Below are 21,189 nucleotides of genomic sequence, written 5' to 3' on the forward strand. Positions count from 1 at the left end.
AGGTTGTTTTGGGTTTTTTGGCCTCCACAATGGCTTTTTTTTTAACCCAACATCAGTGCTTATGTGCAAAACCCAAGCTGTTTCCCATTTAATGGATGAAATACACCCACTCAAGAAAACACACCCAAAATGTTAGTGATTTGTTTGCTTAGAATACATTCTCAATGACTGTGGGATGTTTTGCATTCCACTTCCTCCCCCCACCCCAATTAAAGTCAAATAAAAGTGAAAGAAATTAGGTTTTTGGAGAGGGCGTAATCACACTCCCCTTTTTTACTTTTTAGATTCACAACAGGAGAAGGACAATCATTAGACCATCCCTGTGTGTGAGCGTGAAGCATTTGGTGACCGAGGTGCCAAGGAAGGACTGAAGGACACTTTGCTGACGGACCCAGCCGGCCCCCGGATTCCCTTGCCGTGCGGATGTTACCTGGAACCTGCTGGGAGGAAGGGCCTTGTGTGGAACCTGCATCTATTCTGCCAGGTAGTGTGCTGCCAAGACCGGGTGTAGGAAAGGAGCAGGGCCTGTGATCTTGTCAGGGGAGAGGCGGAAGAATTTCCGGGTCGGCTCGCCCAAGAGAGGAGGCAGAGCTCCCTGGTGGGGAAGGGGCCTTGTAATGCCAGCTTCCCGGGTTGGTCCTGGCGGCATGTTCTGCGCAAGGGATCAGGTAGCAAGCCGCCTGCAGACCAGCTTTGCAGAGGTGGCTTCTTCAGAGGACCATAGTTATAATGGACCACAGTGTAAGCCTCAGAAGTAATGCTAAACTGTGGTTCATCGAAACCTCCTGCTCTCTGGAAGAAGAGGGGCAGGAGGTGGTGAGGGGGCCAGTCGGAGGGTGACCCAGGGCTGTCCCGTGACTCCAAAGCAGGGCTTAGCATCGCATCTGACGCTGGAATCTCAGCTGAGAAGTCAGGTCGCCTCCATGGCGTTGCTCAAAAGTCCCCAAGTGGGGCTTCGTCGGCACTGAAGCGCCGAATGGGTCTCTTCGCCACTGGCGTAACGGGTCATGCCACAAAGCATGCCTTCAAAGGACCTTTGCCTTTCCTTCTCGAACCATCTAGGGGAAGGGACCTAAAATATTTACTCTCTCTGTTGGTTTGACCACCGTTGCCTGCTTCCGGAGTCATCAGAATGGTGGGGTTTTCATCGGGGGGTTTCAGTGCAGCAGCTGAATTTCATGGCAGAAGTCATGTCCCCTTTTGGAAGAGCACGTCCAACTTTCTCGTCTCTGTAACTGGCATTAATTACGAGGAGCTGGTTGAGGGGATTATATGATGGGGAGGGGGGATATCAGGGACAGTCCCTGTCTCCTGTCTGTGGTGGGGAGCCAGGGGGCTTTGAAGGCTGCATGCAAACACGAGACACCCACTACTCCCAAAGACCTGCCTGTGAAGCAGTTGCCCCCCTCCCAAAGACCTGGTTGTTCCTCTGCCCCGCTTGCCCTGCTCGGCACGTCGGATCATTCCTCCTTGTTCTCCTTTCGGTGCCCAGCAAAAGCTATTTTATCTCCTCGGCTCTCAACAGAGGATTGATCTTGTGTGTGTTGTTCCTTGCCTGTAGCCCTGTGTGGTTGTTTTCATAGCTATTTTAGATTTTAAAGCTGGATGTAAAATGTTGATGTTACCCATTGTCGGCTCTCTTGGAAGCTTCTCCTGGAAGGTGGGATAGGCAGATTTTAAAATAAGAACAAGACTGTTCCTTTGGTGCTCCCACACCCTTAATAACTATGTTCAGCGCATCGATGCTTCTGGCTGCAAGCTGCTGCCGCCTCCTCTGTTGGGAGGAATCTAAGAGAAAGCTTTGCTCCCCGGCTGGAGGCAAGCAGTTTGGTTTGGATTCAAAATGCTCCCAGTGCAGCAGACCAGACCTTGCCTGGGTTCAGACAGTCTGATGACACTTGTAGGTTGTTGTTGAATTGTGGGTTATCCTATTACCTTCATTTCAGCTGCCCCAGCTAGCCATGTTTGAAACGGTTAGGATGCTGTGAAGCCAGGAGCTGCCAATAGCCTCGTCTCTGTGGCTCAAGAGTTTGCTTTATTAATAAAGGCATGCTCCTTTGGGATACTCAAGTCCAAGAGCAGAATCCAGCCAGATCAAGAAGATCCTGGAAGGGGAGGACTGAGCCTGGAGCTCCTTGTATAACTCTTGCACAGGCAGGAGTTTGGATGCCTCTGAGATCGCCTTGCACATGCCAGATTCGTGGCTCCCTTAACAGGGCACCAACATGCAGTGGGCATGCTTACCCTGCCGTGGAACCAGGAGAATGTTCAGCTCAGCTGTGGTCCAGAGGCAGAAGCTCAGCCAAGTTTGGCCTGATCGCAGTTTCTTGCAAGCTGCTTTTGAACTAAGTTTACTTCTGTGTGAGTCTGCACTTCTGCAGGCCTCTTCCAGGCAAGGCTTTGTCCCGGTTCCCACATCCCTGCTCTCTCCATGACTCCGTGTCAAGGTTAGGCATGCATCCACTCAGGGGGCATCTGCTGGGTAGGGGTGTCGGATAATTTTGTCTCACTTTGCAATTCACACAAACCTGCTCCATTCACAACCCTGAGTGCAAACAGGACAGCGTGTTTTCCAAAACCTCCTTGCAAATTCCCAAGCATTTGCGAAATGCACCATTTTCCCCATTTGAATGAATTGAGAAACAGATGGCAAATGAGAACATGAGAGAACCAACCTGAGTTTGAAGAAAAGCTGGGAGAATTTCAGCTAGCATGAGTATTCCTGGTCCTCCCATTCCGAATTCTGAGGCACAGAGGAGGGCACCAGAGTGGGAAGCTGATCCGAGCCGTGGGACACGATCCATCCGCTGGGATGTTCTCCTGCAGAACCGAATAAACTGTAGGGGAACAAGACTCCAATCCTTTCAGCAGAACAAGTGTAAGAGGACTTGGCAGTAAGTTGTGCCGCATTGCAGGAAGTACGATGGAGGCACTAGTTGGATTTATTCCCCTGGGTGGCAAATTTGGCTCTCCTTGGGCATAAAGAAGATTCCGAGGGGGTTTGCAGTAGATTGGCAAGGTTCCTTGATACTCCATTTTTTAACAATAGCTCTTCTGAAAGGATCCCTCATTCCCTCCGTGTCTCCATATGATGTAAGATTGCATAGCTTTTTGAAAGAACCATGTCCCTTGGCACTGCAAACGAATTCCTGGACCGAGCTTATGCTCAGAAGCACCTTGTTCCTGAATTCTGAGTGAATGCCACATTGCACGCCCCTGAATTGTTTATCCCCTGGCTTGAATTTTATAGGCTGCAGAATTTTTGCCATCTCTCTTTCCAGTGTACACCCTGTCCATTTTTGCTCCTTGGAAATGTTTCCAGCAACCAGAAAGAGAATGTGTGTGTTTCTTTCCAAAGTTCTGCTCCTTGTAAGCAGAAGGCATTGGCCAGCATTTCTGAGAGAAGTTGGACAACCAGCTTTTCTTGATGGACCTGAAATGGCTGTGAAGACTTTCTTGGAAAGGTCCCTGCTGACCACCTATTGAAAGAGGCATAAAAGCTGTTAAAACATTACACATTTGAAAGTTATGTGATTATCCAAAATGCTGCGCCACTCCCTAACATGGAATTCTGGCCAGGTTTGCTCTTGGTTTGCTGGACGTGTTATCAGCTTTCGTCGGTGAGCCCATTCTGTTTCTCGGAGCTCCCGCTAAGTAACCGATGACCCAGAATGGCAAGGATATGGGAAATGCCCACGATGTTCATTGCAGGGATTAACCAGTTCAAGATTTAAAAGCAGGATTTTAACGGGAGCTTTTTTGCTTGTTGAGTCAGAAGATGCAAGGGAGAAATAGAGCAGTCTGTCACCAGCAGGCTGAGGGCAGCCTCCCAAAGTTCCAGATAAGCCGAAGGACACTTTTCCAGCACCACCTGGAGACTGCAGAGCTTGATCCTTGGACTTTTGGATGTCCTGTTCCCCAGAATTTGTCCAGAGGCATCCTCTGTTGCTGAGCCACCATTATCTGACCCTGTCTGAGACACAAAGCAATTTAAACAGAACCTCAACATCCCCCTTCCTTTAATATGTTAACCAGTTACCAGCTTATCAACTAGTTATTTTAACATGTCAACCAGTGGATTATAAGGAATTCCAACAAAACACAGGCACTGATGCCCTAACCTTCAACTTTCATGATGGGATTTGTTGAGGATGACGATAGCTGGGGTCCAATTTATCTGGAAACTTTCTGGTTGGAGAAGACTCCATCAAGGCAGGGCTGTGAACCTCTCTTGGCCTGAGGGCTGAATTTCATTTCAGAGAAGTTCCTGGGGGAAGCTATTGTGGTGGAGTTTGCAACCCAAGGCAAAGAGGCTGGAACCGGTCCAGGTTTGAGAAGGTGGTATTTATTATGTATGTATTTATTTATATTTTTTTAGACCTAGTTTCCACCATCTTTGCCCAAGGGCCTTCTAAGCTGTATTAGGAAAACTTTACTATTAGATTAGGGGCTGGCACTCAGATCCACAATTTAATAAAGCTGGGAGTTGTTTTGCATACATATCCTCTAATGAGTAATCAAACGCGACTTCATTACAATTTGAGTCACACCACGGAGGGGGGGAGGCATTAGAAAGAGACGAATAGCAATTTGTTGAGCTGGCTAGCCGTGAAATGATCATCTGAAAGAGCAGAAAAGAATAATCAGAGATAAGATGCGCTGAATGGATAGCAAACAGAGCATTTTGAACTTTGGGCTTTGTCAAAGTAGCGTCGGTCGGTCGGGGTGGGTCGGTCTTCGGTCGGGGTGGGTCGGTCTTCGGGGTCTTCGGTCTGCTTCGGTCGGTCGTCGTGTGATCAGCGTCAGTATTTTGGTAAGCATGGTATCACTAAGCCTCAAAGTGCTCAGCGATACTTATGTTTTAAATTGTTATCAGCCACCCAGAGAGCTTCAGCTATTGGGTGATATAAAATTTATCAGAGATATAAATAAACACTTCATGGGATTGTGTCAGTGTTAAATTCCACAGTAAATTGCTCTGTGCAAACACCATATAGAAAAATAAAGGTGTGTTGTACTCTCTGAGTGCCATTAAAAGCATTTTTCATCTCAGACACCAAATATCTTGTACTGTTCTTTCACTGCACCAAGCATCTTATCCCCCGGAGCTGAAAACAACTTTTGTGGCCTTCCAGATTTAGAGGAGAGCAAAGCAAGTCCTTCTTCACCCAACCAGCTGGAATTCACTACTGAGTGGCCACTGGTTTAGATGGCTTTAAAGGAGAAGTTATCAATACGTGGAGCAGGCAAGCTCCAATGTCAGCCCCTTGTTGTGCTGGCCACGTGGAGCCTCCATGTTCAAGAGCACTGTATCGGATGCCGGGAGGAGAGGAAGCACTCTCCGCCGTAGCCCAGCTGGCTTAGTATTGTGGGTGGGACCTTTGCCAAGCACCCCCTGCATGCGAAGCATTGCCCTTTCCCTGAGCACTGGCCCCCCTGGGGGATAATTGCCTGTGGCTGGCCACCTGCAGGGAAGCAAGATCCTGGGCCAGGCCTTCTCCCATCCCCGAGCACTTTCGATTTTATCTGCCGATTTAGACAATCCATAGAAAGTTCTTCCTTTTGTGGAAAATTGGCCGAGCATCTGTTGGGAAGCTTGAGGTGCAGGATGTCCTGTTTTGGACAAGGGTTAGCAAGCTGAGCCAGCTGTTTCTGCAGGCAGAGGCAGCCTGTTTGCTGCCACTTAGGCTCTTGTCTTTGGGTCCTTAGCAGCGCCACCCTTGGAAGCTGCCTGCAAAGCCTGTTTGATTAGTCTGCTTCTGGATGCAGGAGTCCCTGAACTCTTGGGATACCCCGCAGAAATGCTCAGGGGAGAGCTTAGTGAAAGCTCTGCAGCGTGGCTGGATGAGAATGACTCTTTTCTACGTAAGCAGGCATCGGGTGCACCTTTAAAATACTAAGCAAAAAGCAGAGCAGAAAATGAAACCACACAAAGAGGGGCAGCCTAACCCGCTTTCGGAGAGAGTGCCACAGGTGGGGCAGGGGGGCTTCCACAGAGAAGACCCTGCCCTGCACCCCCCCCCCCCCCCCCCCCCCCCAGCTGACCATCTCCTGGTGGTGGGACACAGGAAGAGCTCCAGGAGAAGAGCTCAAGGCAGGGCCCGGTTCGTGTGAGAGGAGGTGGCCTTTTAGATCTGCTAAGCGATTCTGCAGCATATTTCACGAGTTCAAGGACCTTGGCAGGCCAAATCTGATTTGCTCTTCCAGTAACCTTGCGAGTTAGGCCAGCGCTTGTACTGGATTAGAGACGAGCAGCTGAGGAATGGAAGCATTTGATGGTGGGTTTCTTTTCTTGGACGTATGGATGGATGGATTTCTCTACCGTCCGACAGCCAGAGCTCTCTGGGTGCTTCACATCAGCAGCAGGGCGGCTGGATCTAATTAGGTGGCACTCGTTTCTCGCCTCCAGCCCGCCCTCTCTCAGGCAGGAACACCGTGCCGACAGACTGAATGGATTAAGGAACCAGTTAAGCAAGTGAAAGGAAGGCCGTTTTCCAGCCACGGGAGTGGGGGTGGCCGTGTGCCCTCGCTGCCCAGCGAGGGGCCCTGGGTGGCAGGCTCCTCCTGCCAGCCAGCCCTCTCCCCAGCATGTCTGAGGGGTGCAAGCAGCCAGCGGGGCTACTGCGCCTCCCTTTCCGTCTTTCAGGGGTTCGTTCCCATCAGCCCCTCCGCTTTCTGCGCTCAGCAAGTGCTGCCTCTGCTGAGCTGCTCTGCGGAGCTGGCTGCCCTGGGAACCGGGGGTGGCTCCTTTAAAAACGCCACTTTGGCCCCGATCCTGCCAGTGGCTGAGCCTTCCCCGGCCCTTGTGCCTCGCTTTCCAGGAGCCCCGGAGCTCAGCAGCAAGGAAGCCTCTGCACACAGGCACTGAGCTGTGCTCCCTTTACATGGTCAGCACCGTGAGGCTTCTGGCAGCGCAAAGTCCTGACTCATAGGAAGAGGAAGGGACCTCCTCGTTTCCTGGCGGACTTCCTTGCCAAGTGCTGGGCTGGGGGAGGCCGAAATTTAAGATGAGCGATGGCTGGGCTGGGAATTGAGAAGTGCCTTGTTTTTGTTGCAAAGACGGCTCCTGCCAGTGTTGCACATGCTGTGATGTCGCTTCTGCATGAGCCAGATACTTCACGCGGCCTCGGTTTGTCCGAATGGAGCTGTTTTTTGCTGGCACTGCTTTCGACGTAGAAAAAGGGCGAGTGCGTTTCAGTATTCTTCTGTTTCGCATACGTGTGTTCCAGGCGAGAGGGCTGGGGGCTTGTTTGGTCATCGTTCATGGCGAGAACGTTGGCTTACTCCATTCTGCTTCAAGTGGAGACGGCTTCTGGGATCCCTCCTTGCCGGCATGCTGAGGGAGGGCGCCGCCGTCGCCAAGCAGCTCGCCCTTGGCGTGGCGCATTCGAGGCTCCAGGCTCCGTCCCGGCTGTCTGGCTCGCTACACAGCCACAGGACGCGTCCCCCATTCTGGGTCTGTGCTCAGCGCATGCACAGAAAGGAGACTTCATGCTGACACGCAGCCACACAAGGTCTCTGAGGATGTCCAGAGTACGCACCTCTCACCCCGAGGGGTAGCGGCACGCTCTCGCTGCCAGACACCAAGCCAAGTGCTTCCTGTTCAGCGATCCAGGAGACCGGACGGTCCGTGTGTTGCGTTCTGGCAGCTGCCCCGCCACGGGCCGAGGGCTGGCGTGGCACAGGAGGGGCTCAGGGTGCCTGCTGGCGCCTCGCTCAGCCAGGGAACTCACTGGGCCAGTCGCTCATGTGCAGCCTGACCCACCTCGCAGGGTTGTTGTGAGGATGACGTGGAGGACCACCTAAGCCTCCTTGGTTCCTTGCAAGAGGGAAAAAGAAGGGACAGAGATGCCAAGGAATAACAGAGCTTCCCCTGCCTCCCGGCTGTGATTGGACTACAGCTCCTATCATCCCCAGCCAGCCAGTGGCCATGTTAGGGAGTGATTATGGGAGCTGTAGTCCAGTGCCATGGGAGAGTGCGAGGTTGGGGAGGGCTGGCCTGGAGCAGATGAAATGAAAAGCAGGGATGAACATCCTCCAAGGGGTTTGCCCCAAAACGTTTATTTCCGAAGCGCTGCTGGTTAGTTGGTTTCACGGCCCGAGACTCCTGGGTCACCATTACGGTTGCTTGCTTCTAAAAACCACAAGGTGTTCCACAAAACTTTCCATGTGGGCCAGACTCGGGGGCTGTTCTTTGTTCCTGGCGTTTCTGCCCGTCTGTTCTGCTTGTGTCGTTGGAGCTTGGCCTGAGGAGCGAGGGGTGGCCGACGGGCTGCGGGATGCTCCCCCTGAAGGGACTGAGCCACGTCCCCCCTGTCAGCCAGGAGACGCAGGCTCAGGCCCGCCTGCACCTCTGCGCAGGGACTTGGGGCCCGCCGGCCTGGTTGCTCCAAGGATAACAGCAGGAAAGGCCCCCGCGCTGCTCCGCGTCTCCTGGCTGCAGCCCAGCTCCCGGGATCCTTGCTGCACTCCCCGTGCATCCCAGCTCAGCCCCTTGGAGGAATGGCATCGCCCCCACTGCAGGGGCCATCCGTAACCCCGGAGGCTGCCGGGCATTCTCCCTCGCCTGCAGGAAATGCCCTTCTGGCAGTGCGGGGACCGTCCTTGCAAGGTGGACCGCTGTCCCTGTTTCTAGGGCAGGGAACGGCGGTGGCTCATCCCTTCCTTCTGGGGATGCTCCTGGAACCGCCGGCAAGAACAGTGGAGGGGAGGGAGAACCTCAGCACGGTTTCCAAATCGCCGTCTGCCCTGGCATCTTGCTGAATCAGCTTTTGCAGGAGGTTTCTGGTTTGCACCTCCAGGGTAGGAATGCCTGGTTTTCCTGGGAGCTCTTCCCGAGCCCGGGCGCCTTGACAGACACCTGCTACCAGTGCCAAGACTGCGCTCGAGTCAGGCACGCCTCCTGCTGCCCAAGATTGGGCTTCCCCTTTGCCCCTTCCACAGGGGCATCTTCCACCCCCCTCCACCTTGGGGGTTCCCAGCATCTTGGAGCAGAGGGAGTGAAAGGGAAGTCCTGATCTACCAGGAACGGGGAGGATAAACTCTAAGGTTGCTTGGGCCAAGCATGCTTCTGCTGACCTGGCGGGATCAGGCTCCAAAATCTGGCCCGTTCCAAAATGAGTAGAATTTGTACTAAGCTATGATGGAAAGATTTTGGTTTTCGCAAGCCGTCCAGAGACGTTTAGCATTGGGACAGCATATAAAAACGTCAAGTAAATAATTAAATAACCTTTGAATGACTGAATAAATTGGTTTATAACTGCGTGATTCCGAAGGGACGGGACGGGACGGTTGCAAGCAAGCAAGCTGTGCTGAGTCGCGCTGTGCTCTGTTCTGTGTCCCCCGAAGGAGAGCTGAAGAGCAGCCCGCCCGCCGGCCGGCAGCATGGTCGCGCTGTCGCTGAAGATCTGTGTCCGCCACTGCAATGTGGTCAAGACGATGCAGTTCGAGCCCTCCACGGCCGTGTACGACGCGTGCCGGGTCATCCGCGAGCGGGTGCCGGAGGCCCAGACGGGGCAGGGTGAGTCCTGGGGAGAACCTCGGTGTGATGCCGGCTTCCCTAAAGATCATCGGGAGCCTCCCGCCTCTGAATCCGTACCCCCTCGTCTCTCATGAGCAAATAAAGGCTACCAAAGAGGTCCCTGTAAAGCAGGGATGGGCAACGCGTGGCCCTCCGGATGTTTTGGCCTCTGGCCTCCGGTTCCCATGATTCCTCACCACTGGCTGTGCTGGCGAGGGCTGATGGGGGTTGTGGGCCACAACGTTTGGGAGCTCACTAGTTGCTCCCCCCTGGTTTAGAGACCTTTCTGATTAGGCATCCGTTCCAAGGTGGATGGAGCCTCTGCATTTTGCAGCCTCGAACAGACCACTCGCTGCTTCTTTGGAATTGGCCTCGCAACCCTTTTGCAGTTGCAGTTGCAGGGAAACCTTTGCAACCTGCTGCAAAGTGGGTGCTGCAGTGCCTTTTGGAGAGGCTGCTGGGTCGGCTACGTGTCGGAGGTGCAACGCAAGTAATGCTTCGTTTATCCCTCCGTTTTGGCAGTGCCTGTTGTCTCCCCTTTCGGGGCAGAGGCCACTGGGGTCCCCTGCCAGGGCAGCTTGAACTCAGAATGACTTTAGGGTGGCCATCCGCTCGCTCGTCTCAAGACTGCCAAATCAGGCGGCCAGCAGTACAATTCCCGGCGAGTTGTAATCCATGAAGAGCCACGCTGCCGCAGACGAGATGGGCGTTCACCTGGCCAGGTAGCCCCGGAGCAGGTGGAAGCGAGGGCCAGGCGGAATCGGAGCCTGGGACTTCTGCTGCACGCGCTCGCGAGCCGTTCCCCTCCGGCACAGGCTCCGCTGCGGGCGCAACGTAACAGGCTCTGATAGAGTGCGAGCATTAGCTTTAAACCACTTGGTATTATTTGCTTCATTACTTTCCGGGACAGCCTTCATTAATTAGCGCTGAGAGATTAAAGCCCTGTCCTTGAAGCGATGCCTCTTGGTGTCACAGTTTTGGTCTGTGGTTCCTGCAGTGAGCTCCTCGTGGCCTTCTGGCAGCCTGTCCTCCTGCTGCTCCTCGGCACACATTTTCCGCGGCTGCAACATCGATCTCGCCCACCCCTGGAAGGGCGGAAGGGTTGTCAAAGCAGTGCTGACTCTCCTAGCCTCTAGTGTGATAATACGGCCAATTCTTTATCTTTCCCTTGCCAAAAGAAGAGCTTTTTGGTTGCTCCCGCTGCCATGCAGACGGCGGTGTGTCTCCCTTCCGCGCGCCCCAGGACCGTCGGCTTTTCTGAGCCTCCTGAACTTCGAACTGATTGGCAAGCGAGCCAATTCTAGCAGAGAGAAGGAGGATGGATGGGATCAGGGCACAGGAGGTGGGGAGAGAAGCTGGGGCGACTCTGGGTCTCTCGTCAGGTGGAAGGCTTTCCCTGGAAAGGATGCTCAGCAAGGAGGCCTTCTGGACGCTCACCCTTGCCCCCTTCCCTCTCCCGTTCTCAGCATCCGACTATGGGTTATTCCTGTCTGATGAAGATCCGCGGAAGGGCATTTGGCTTGAAGCTGGAAGGACCCTGGATTACTACATGCTGCGGAACGGGGTATGTGCCCTCCTCTGCCGTGTCTCCAGGGAACGAGGGGAGCGCGCCATCGGTGGCCCGCGAGGCCGGACGGCCAGATGGACTCTCCATGTTCGAGGCAGTGCTCTGGTGGATCCCAGGAGCGGTGCGGCAAACGCAGCGCCCGCATCCAGGGGCGACGTGGGTGGGCGCTGGCCGAGGCCCGGACCTCCAGTGAGGGGCCCTGTCTCTGAACGTTGGCGCTTCCATCTGGCTGGTCTGTATCCCATGACATATCCCTTAATATTAGGAGGGTGAGTACCCGGAGGAGGGCTTTCTCTGCAGTGGCGCCTCACTTATGGAATGCGCTCCCCAGAGAGGTCCGCCTGGCGCTGTCGTTATTCGCTTTTCGGCACCAGGCGAAGGCCTTTTTATTTAAAACTTAATTGTTACTTTATTATGTATTTATAGGTTTTAAATTTTTAAGCTGAGATGTTACCGGGTTTTTTAAATTTTTAATTGTATTAATTTGTTATTTATATGTTTAAATTATGTTGTAAGCCGCCCCGAGGCTTTGTTGCGATGGGGGTGGCATAGAAATGTTTCAAATAAATAAATAAATAAATATCCCTGTGACTTGCTTCCTAGGATATTTTGGAATACAAAAAGAAGCACCGGCCACAGAAGATACGGATGCTGGATGGTGCAGTGAAGACGGTGATGGTGGACGACTCGAAGACCGTCGGGGAATTGTTGGTCACCATTTGTAGTCGGATAGGTAAGATCGAGAGCCGGTCTTGGAGTTCTCCCACCCTCAGTTACTTGGTTTTCCACCGCCCTGCAGGGGCAGGAGAGCAGCCCTAACTCTGTAGTTGCCAGGTCAGAATGAAAGGGGGGGCCAGGGGAGCCAGTTTGATGGCATTGAGGTTTGCTGGTTGAGCATGAGGCTGGAGCCCCGGTCTCAGGGCTCTTCTGGGAGAGGAGCTTCTGGATCAACCGTCAGCATCAGGAATGTTCTTCTCCAGTTTGCACACGTGAAGTCAGTGCACCCACATTGGCCCGTTGACAGCACTGTAGTGTATTGTGGTGCATGGTGTGGCTTTTCCTCGGCACGCCAGCAGGGGGAGGTGGTGCGCATGGCTGCTTTTTTCTCCTCCCTACCAGCTCCTGCTGCTTAGAGTTCTGGTCTGCTTTGTTCCGGAACGTTTAGGAATAACAAATTATGAAGAGTACTCCTTAATCCAAGAGGGCACCGAAGAAAAAAAGGAGGAGGGTACCGGGACCCTGAAGAAAGATCGCACGCTCTTGCGGGATGAGAAGAAGATGGAGAAACTGAAGGCAAAGCTGCATACAGATGACGACCGTGAGTTGTATCTCCTACAGTGAAAGCTCTTATCGGGGATTAATCGTGTATGAAAGTCAGAGTGGCAATAGTGTCTGCAAATGGGCATGTAACAAACACAAAAGCCGTGTGTGTAGAAACACGTGGTTTTCAGAATGCCCAGGTCTGGAACACGCCTTTCTTGAGCTGATCAATGGTCTGCTGTACAAGAATCTCACCCTTCATATGTGGCATTGAATCCATACTGGCTGCCCGCCGACGCTACGCTTCTCTCTACCCCGTTTCTTCCCACTGCCTCCAAATCTCTTTTTGATTCTTTTATTAATGTTTATTTTCTTAACATAAACAAATACAGGAAAAGAAGAGTGTATGTAAAATAAAGTAAAGCAGAATAAACAAACTCCTTCCAAACCTGGCTGGCAGGAGCCTAAGGATTCCGCTGGGCATTTTGCTTAAAAGCTCAAAAATGCGGTTTAGGCAGGACGTTTCTCTCTCAGTGAGACCATAAGAAGGGCCCCGATGCGGGACTGGACCGGCAGCTCCTCTCGTCCAGCCGTCTGTCCTGGCTCACATCAGTGGGGCGGGAGCCCAGCAGCTCTCCAGCAATCCTCCCTCCCTCCCTCCTTACCTTGTATGCCGGAGGTCAACGCAAAGCGCTGCCTTTGTCTGCTGAAATCTCAGTATGAAATATCAATAGTGTTTGCACAGGAAGCGAAAACAATGCTCGCTTTGTTCCGAAAGTTCAGCGGCGACCCAAGTGGAAGGTTCACGCTGCACGGCTGGCTGCAGGGTTTTTTCCCCAGGTCTATCCTTGTTTCACCTCGTGCGCAGGCTTTGGGGGGGTTTGTCCGTTAAAGATCAAAACTGAGGAACGGGAGGAGGACCTAAGCGGAGGTGGCGGTGGCAAAGGGCGTGTTTCAGAACCCCAGGCCCATAAAGTCCTTCCTTTGCTTGCCTTCCGCTTCAGTTTGGCGGGAGCGGCGTGCCTGACATGCAAATGCAGGCCCCGCTTAGAGAAGGCCAGATCCTGCTGCTTGTGGCGCACGATAACAATGACGCGCTTTTGCAGCAGTGCATAAAGCTGCCCTCCGGTCCAACATCATCATCATTATTATTATTATTATTATAACATTTCTATGCCGCCCCTTGCCGAAGCCTCGGGGCAGCTTACAACACAATAAGATACATTGAAATACAATAGAACATAATAAATTACCACTAAATACAAAAAATACACTGAGATACAATAATATAAAATTAAAATTAACAGTATAAAATAAGTAAATAAAGAATATAGGAGGAGAAAAGAGAAGGAAGAAGAAGTTGCCCTGGCCAGATCATATATTTTAACAATTAAAATGATGTTTAAATAAAAAGGTCTTTACCTGGCGCCGAAAAACCAGTAACGACGGTGCCAGGCGGACACCTTCTCATTCGCTCCTTGGACAGGCAGTGCCTTTCCTGGGACTCCCGGCCGTTTCCCTGACCCTTTTTCCCGGAGCTGCCCAGGATCGGGCCTGGGACTTTCTGCATGCAGGACAAGGTCTGCCACTGAGGTCCTTGTGGGACCACCATCATGGGTGCGAGGGTAGGACACAGGGACCCACACAGAAACCCTGGAAGCTCGGATGGTCTTGCTCCATCTGGCCCAGTGTGGGTGACACTGACTGGCAGCAGCAGTCCTCCTCCTCCGGCCTGGAGATGGCCCAGTATGGGTGACACTGACTGGCAGCAGCGGTCCTCCGACCTGGAGATGGCCCAGTGTGGGTGACACTGACTGGCAGCAGCGGTCCTCCGGCCTGGAGATGGCCCAGTGTGGGTGACACTGACTGGCAGCAGCGGTCCTCCGGCCTGGAGATGGCCCAGTGTGGGTGACACTGACTGGCAGCAGTGGCCCTCCTCCTCCGGCCTGGAGATGGTGGGACCAGCCCTGAGGCCTTCTGCATGCAAGGCAGGGCCCTGCCACCGAAACCATCCATCCTTTCCGATGTTCCCTGCACCCACGATGCCAAAGCACGAGCTTCCGGCTGGCAGGCATCAAACCCATCGTGTGTAGTGATGAGCAGGCAGACTGCAGGGTTCGCTTCCCCGCTCGTGCCTGCCCTTGGCTGGACAGGATTCCGTGCAGCTGCCGAGAATGGGGCTGGAATTCCTTCCAACTTCATGCTGCGCCTGAGCAGGGAAAGGGATTACACTGGAGTAACGCTCATGCCTGCGGGGGGTTTCTCGCCTTAGTGAACTGGTTGGATCACAGTCGGACATTTCGGGAGCAAGGAGTAGACGAGAACGAGACTCTGCTGCTGAGACGGAAGTTCTTCTACTCAGACCAGAATGTTGACTCGAGAGACCCTGTTCAGCTCAACCTGCTTTATGTACAGGTATGCGAAAGCTGGAATGCGGCCGCCCCAGTGGGCAAATGCTGTTTTCCCCAGCTATCCTGGATTCCTCTGTATTGTGGAGGCCCCAGCTTTAGAAACACAGGAGGCCTCTGGTTGCGTTGGAGTCGTGCGTATGAAGCAACATGGCTTGGTCGATACGGCTTATATATTCTTTTCATGACCTCTTGCCGTGCGGCCTTTCCTTCGCTCTCTTTTTCTTTCAACCAGTTGTAAGATTTGCACTCATAAACAGAGGACCCTGGCAAAACTAAAGGGGAAACAGGGAGAGAGAGAAAATGAATGGAGGTTGGTGTGGAAAGAGGGGAAATGAGCCATGATGGAGGCACGGAGGTTGGCCCAGATGCCCAGTTTGAATAAATTGCCGCTTTCCCAGAACTGTGCTGTACGATGGAGAGCAAAGACGGCTTGTTTAACTGCTGGAGTCAGGGAAGTAATTGGACTCCGGCAGTATGGGACGGGGGGAAATACGGTGTCTTCCAGATGCTGTTGGACTACGGACACCATTGTCCTTATGCATAGGCCATGCTGCTGTGAGCTGATGGGAACTGTGGGCGTGTCGTGAGCGGAGCCGGCTGGAGCCGGGGGTCAGACTAGATGGCCCGGGAGACCCTTCTGACTGGCTCTGTTTCTATGTGATAACAGCAGCATCTGGAGGGCTGCGGTTGCCCCACCTGTGATGCAGAACCAAGATTCTTTGCATGCTCGAGGCCCTTGGGGAGGAGTGTGGGGCGGATGGGGGTGAACAGGCAGGAGCAGGTTCTTGCAGATGAAACGGCCCTTCTCTCCCTTTTCCCAGGCTCGTGATGACATTCTTAATGGCTCCCATCCTGTATCCTTTGAGAAGGCGTGTGAATTCGGAGGTTTCCAAGCTCAGATCCAGTTCGGCCCTCACGTGGAGCACAAGCACAAGCCTGGCTTTTTAGAGTAAGTCGCCCAGAAGCGTGGGCACGTCAGCTGAAGCGCGAGTCGCAGGTGCTGTTTGGAAAAGCTTTCCCGCCCCACAACCTTCCAGCTGGGGTGCCTAGAGAACCCTAAAAAGTAAATCTTGTTTCTTCTTGGAAGACCAGCAAGAGTGACCAAGATTCCCTGAGTGAGAGTTTGACCAGAGCCTAGAAGTGTGCTGTCTCAGAAAAAGCCTACCTATCCAGCCAAAGGGGAGGTGGTAGAGGCCTGGGACAGGGGAGAGGACTGTACCACCTCAGACATTTCTGCACTCTGTTCTTAAGCTGGAGTCCAGCACAGCAGAGACAGAGAGGTGGACTAGCACGCCATCACACGCTCCTTTTAATCCCTGCTTCCATTTGGACTGCTGCTTCATCCCTCAAGCTTTTACAGAATTTTTATGAAATGCAAGCTGCTGGAAAGCTCGTTCATTAGTTATCCTCTCCTTCCCCTCCCCACTCCAGAACGGGTTGTATAACAATTGCATAACAGACATAGTTTCCCTTCGGGGCTGCTTGGCCTTGCCGTTCCTTCTGCAGTTGACAGCTTTGCTTACAGATAGCGGCTGTTTCCTCTGGTCTGAGGCTGTGCAATGTGATTGGCATAAGAAATATTACCTTCTCCTTTGGAGATCTTGGGGGTTTTGCTTTAGCCCTTTGGTCTTTGCTTCCCAGAGCCTTGATCCCATTGGTGCTGACCAGCTCGGCTTTTGTGGCTTGGTGTGGGCCCCTAGGGAAATCCGGCTTCATGGTTAGAAGGGGATTCCAGATGGAATGCCTCTCCTCCGTTCCAGACTGAAAAGAGCAAGCCGCGTCTTCCCGGCGGATCCGCCCTGCTCAAGGGCCAGGCAGCCCAAGCATTTGACGTCAGTCGGTCGGTCGGTCGGTCGGCTGGCCTGCCCTCGTCTCCAGCCGCCACACCCTGGGATCAATGATGCCTAGTCTGCCCCTTCCCACATTTGCAATCCCAGCCTGGCTTGCAGTGCAGGGACCTGTCTGATTCTCCCTTCACTGGGACTGGCATTTCAGCCGCGGATGGAAGCCTCTCCTCCACCCGGTCCAAGTCTCAGCCTGTCAGGAAGGTTGTTCGGGCAATGGGCACCCAGAGGCCGCGGGTCCCATGCTGGTTCGGTGGAAGTGAGAGCAGGGGCTCAGAGCAGCAGCCGCTGCTGGTAGGGAGCCATGCCTAAGAAGGGTCGGCCCACCTCCAGAAGGGCCAGAAAGGAGGGGTTGTTGCCGGTGAGATGCCTGCGAAAATGAGCCGCCCTGTCCAGTGGCTTAAGGGCAGATCCCAGTCAAGCAAGATCTTTTTGTCCCACACCACGGGCACAGGGAGCAGGGGCAAAGCTGGACAGTGGGCCCACTGGACTCGGAGTCGTCAGCACTGCCTGGCAGCAGTTCTCCTTCGGTCCAGAGAGGCGTCTTTCCCAGGCCTTCCTGGAGACCCTGCTATGAGGGAGTTCTCACCTCAGCAGAGGGTCCTTCCCCCTGAGGGGGCTGCAAGAGCCCAGACAGGGCCCTTGGCCTCCCTTTCCACCTTGGCGGCATCGCCAAAAGTCGGCATGAAGAAGTGGCTGTTCAGGACAGGAGGAAAAGGCAGGGACAGAGGGAGCTGCAAAGTCACTGCTAGCAGTGTAGTGAGACCAGCAATAAGAATTTTCCCAGCAATGACAAGTGGTTGGAGTGTTTATATTGGGCGGTATATAAATGCATTAAATAAATGAATAGTGCTAGCCAGACTGGGACCCCTCTCTGGTGGGGCAGCTGTGTGTGAATGGCAGGTTAATGCCTGCTTTTGCCATGGATGTTGAATCCACCCAAATGCTGCAGAGAGTGAAGTGGCTGCTGTATATTATTTTATCCATATCCTCATTCCCCTGCTTTGCAAAGCCAGAATCCTGATGAATTTAAATAAGGCGATTTAATAGTAACGATGGCGTGTTTGTATCTCTCCAAGGAGAGGATGGCTGCTCGCTTCTGCTGTTCGCTTCTGTTCAGAGTTCAAATTAAAACAAGCTCGTGGATGATTTCTCTGGGGCTTTTGTCTCTGGCCCTACTCCTTATGAATGATTTCACTTTAATTGGACGGGGGTCTCCCTTCTAGAAAGGGTATGTTGCACTTTCCCATCCCTTCCAGAGGAGCAGCAGACGTTCAGTTGTGCGTTTCTGCTCAGCCAAGGCGTCGTTCTGGGTTTTTAACATCCCTTCTTTGCACGAACAATGAGAACTTGAGTGAAGGGAAAGGATAACAAGAGGGGGCATTTGAAAGCTTCCTTTTGTGCGAGTCCTCCGCAGGCAGTGCGTCTCTGCACTGGCGTTCTTCACACCAAGCGGCTAGCAGGGGCCAACCGCCACTCTGCGGGGATGGTGCTGAAGGGGAGGGATGGTTGCTCAGTGCATTTGCTCGTTCTGCAATGCTCTGCTTTTGTATCAGTGGAGCTCACCCAGCGGCTTCAGTGGGTGCAGGGCCAGCATCCAGGGTGGGCCTGGCTGGGTACCCAGGGCCCCAGTGTTGCTACACCTCTTCAGATGCCAGCTGGCCTGCTCCCCTCTTGCTCTGCCCCAACCGTGTTGGTGGTGAGAAGGTGGAACAGGCAATGGGGCCGCTCCACACCACTCAGCCTACCATGATGAGGAAGAGGAGGAGAAGCAGGGGCAGCTGGTGGCGTGTTGGGAGAAGACAGACCTGTGTTGGGAGAAGACAGACCTGTGTTGGGAGCAGACAGACTTGTTTTGGGAGAAGACAGACTTGTTTTGGGAGAAGACAGACCTGTGTTGGAAGAAGACAGACTCTGAAGAAGGGGAACCATGAGAATGACTTGGCCAGGGGCCCTCACAACCCTGGAGCAGGCATTGAGTGAATTGTCCCCGGATAATTAGTAGGTGTTCTTTGGTCTTCCTTGCATTGTCCAGATACGGTTGTCAGGGAGCTGGACTGATTGGCCCAAGGGATACTTACGGAGCGCTGCGGCAGAATTTTGGCAGGCCCATGTGAGTCCCTTCAAGCCCTTGAGGCCTGGAGCCAGGTTCTTTCAGGAATTGTCTCTCCCTTTTGAACCTGCCCAACTCTAACATGGTTACTGGCTCCTGCTCTTATTCCTGTGTGGGACCAGACTGTGGGGAACAAGAAACAGGACTGCAGCATTTACAAGGCTGTGATATAAGCAGTAACCATTTGCTAGTAACCAGAACAATGGAAAGGCACTCAAAGGGAGAGACACTCCAGACAGCAAGCAAACAAGCAAGCAAGTAAGCAAGCAAGCAAAGACCAAAGCAGCAGCAAAATCAACAAAGGCCAATCAGCTCAGATGTGGGCAAACTGTCGAAGGCCCTTTGAACTGAGCCGGCTGTGTGAAGGCCAGCCATGGACGAGCAGAGCTGGCCCTATCTTGAAAAGGAGTCACGGGAGCCCCAGCTTTGCATTTATGGTTAGAGGTTCCATTTCAAGGTTTTACACGTTGGAAATAAACCAGTGTTGTTACTCATATTCATCACAAGAGGGTGCAAAGCAGTGCATTCAGTTGCAAACAATTGCTCAGTGGTAATTGAGCTAATTCACAATGATGCTGAAAATAAATACTGCATTAAACCAACGGAAGATTTTCTGCCAGTCTGAAAATAACTGTTCCAATGAAGACTTCGTAATGTGTGTTGCACTGAAGTTTTCTCACCTTTCCATATTGATTGCACTGGGTACACAGTGGTCAGTGGGAGTGCAGCTTAATATAGGTTTAAATAAGTAATTGGAGGATGGGAGGAGGGCAGAATCTGTGGAAATTCAAATAGGCAGGATGGAGTTTTTGTTCAGACTGGCTGATCAAGGCTGCGGGAGTGGAACCGAGTTCTCTCCATGGGTCTTTCGCATGGCTGTTGGTGGTGTCTTAGAGATGGTCTGGTGGAGGAGCTGGTGAGCAAAATTCCCATTGGCCACTTGCTGTAGACCCCGACCCAGTGGCCCACCCCGATTGGCTACCTCTGGCTGGGAGGGAGGCATGTAGCCAATCAGGGAAAAGGAAAGCTGCAAGGTACTAGAAGTCATATGCAGAAATGTATTATAATGCTTCAAATGAGGAAAAGCTGAACCTGCCTTCATTAGTGTCTTTCTCTCCTTCCAGTCTCAAAGAATTCCTTCCCAAAGAATACATCAAGCAACGAGGAGCTGAGAAGAGGATATTTCAGGTAATTAAGAGGGGTTCCCCCCACCCCAGCTTTCTAGTGAGACGGAGCATTTTATCTTTTGCTTTCAGAATGGTGTGCATTCGCTTCAGCAATAAACTAGCATGAACTCAAGTGTAAAAGAAGCAGGCGGCTCTTTCTCCTATTTCCCCCTTTGGCAAATTTGCTATCCTAGTTCATATTTCTGTTCCACTGGAAGATTTTATTCTTGCTTTTCAGTGCATGTTCTTCAAGGAATGTGTGTGTTTAACACTTCTTGTTTCAGTGCGCAGTGCAAAAAGGAACGCATCTGAAATGGAGGGAGCCGTGATGGTTATGTAAGGGGCTTGTGGGCCATTTTGTCCGCAGAGTTTCCTTGGTCTCCTCTTGTTGCAGAAGCCTAAATGTCACCTGCTTTGTATACTCCCGAATTCTGTTGGCTATCAAGGAAAATGGAGGTGGCAGGTCACCCAAATCCACTGTGCTTTCCAAGTCTTGTTAGGGCTGGCGATTTTGTGGAGGAGGTTCTAAGCCGACTTCAGCCGGGTCCATCTAAGGCAGCATTTCCCCACCAGGCGTCTCCCACATCTGTTTGACGACAGCTACGTTGGCCGTGCTGACTGGGGACACTGACGGAAGTAGTCCAGAACTTCTGCAGGGAGTTAGTTTCTTGGTTTTTCCACTGTGGGATTTAATGTGGCTGTACCAGCACCACTTCTTCCACACAGATATTTGGTGTAATGTTCAGATGCAAGTCCTCGGATGTATATTTTGACTGAAGGTGGTTTCCGAAGGCCTAGGCATCTACACGCTCTGGAGTATCCAAGATGATCAGCCCTGGATCAGTTTGTTCCATTTTTTTAAAGAAAAAACAATGAAAGCCAAAATCAGACTCAAGGTGTCATAATCCGGAGCTGGCGCTATTTCAGAAATGTCCTTGTCTAAGAGATCACAGCTGAAGTTGGATTGTTGGCTGACCCCAAAGAGCTCGGTGTTTGCAAAACTCTGGAAAGGACTTTCTGTTTGATGGATCGGGGCTTTCACTGAGCTTCCCCAGCCTGGCCCCTTCCAGGTGTGTCGGACTGCAACTGGTATCATCAGCTGGCGGTCTGCTCCATTCCGCCAGAGAGCAGCAGGCCCGGAAGCGAGCCTTGAGGGATGGAGTGCCAGGATGGGAGGTCCTGGTGTCCTAAGCCCCTTTTCATGCTGCTTCTAGAGGTGTTTTGGTCCCCCTGCCGCATGCCTTGCTTTTGCTAGTGCGATCCTCGGGTTACACGTGCAAAGCGCATGTGCCCCACGGTAGCAAGCCG

The 21,189-nt window shown here is 52.7% G+C and overlaps 1 protein-coding gene across 2 annotated transcripts in view; it reads left to right on the forward strand.

Moving 5' to 3' along the window:
- The window catches only part of TLN2 (talin 2), a 116,287-nt gene that overhangs the window by 32,900 nt on the left and 62,198 nt on the right, over positions 1-21,189 (forward strand). For both annotated transcript variants that reach the window (XM_044438951.1, XM_044438950.1), the window contains exons 2-9: positions 285-484; positions 9,349-9,520; positions 10,987-11,084; positions 11,691-11,820; positions 12,253-12,405; positions 14,620-14,762; positions 15,580-15,707; positions 19,840-19,903. In XM_044438951.1, the coding sequence (XP_044294886.1) occupies positions 9,385-9,520; positions 10,987-11,084; positions 11,691-11,820; positions 12,253-12,405; positions 14,620-14,762; positions 15,580-15,707; positions 19,840-19,903 (852 nt within the window). In that variant the 5' untranslated portion in view covers positions 285-484; positions 9,349-9,384. The remainder of the gene's footprint in view (positions 1-284; positions 485-9,348; positions 9,521-10,986; positions 11,085-11,690; positions 11,821-12,252; positions 12,406-14,619; positions 14,763-15,579; positions 15,708-19,839; positions 19,904-21,189) is intronic.

This window comes from Varanus komodoensis, unplaced genomic scaffold (genome assembly GCF_004798865.1).
Source record: "Varanus komodoensis strain SLA01 unplaced genomic scaffold, ASM479886v1 scaffold33, whole genome shotgun sequence".
Lineage (NCBI taxonomy): Eukaryota > Metazoa > Chordata > Lepidosauria > Squamata > Varanidae > Varanus > Varanus komodoensis.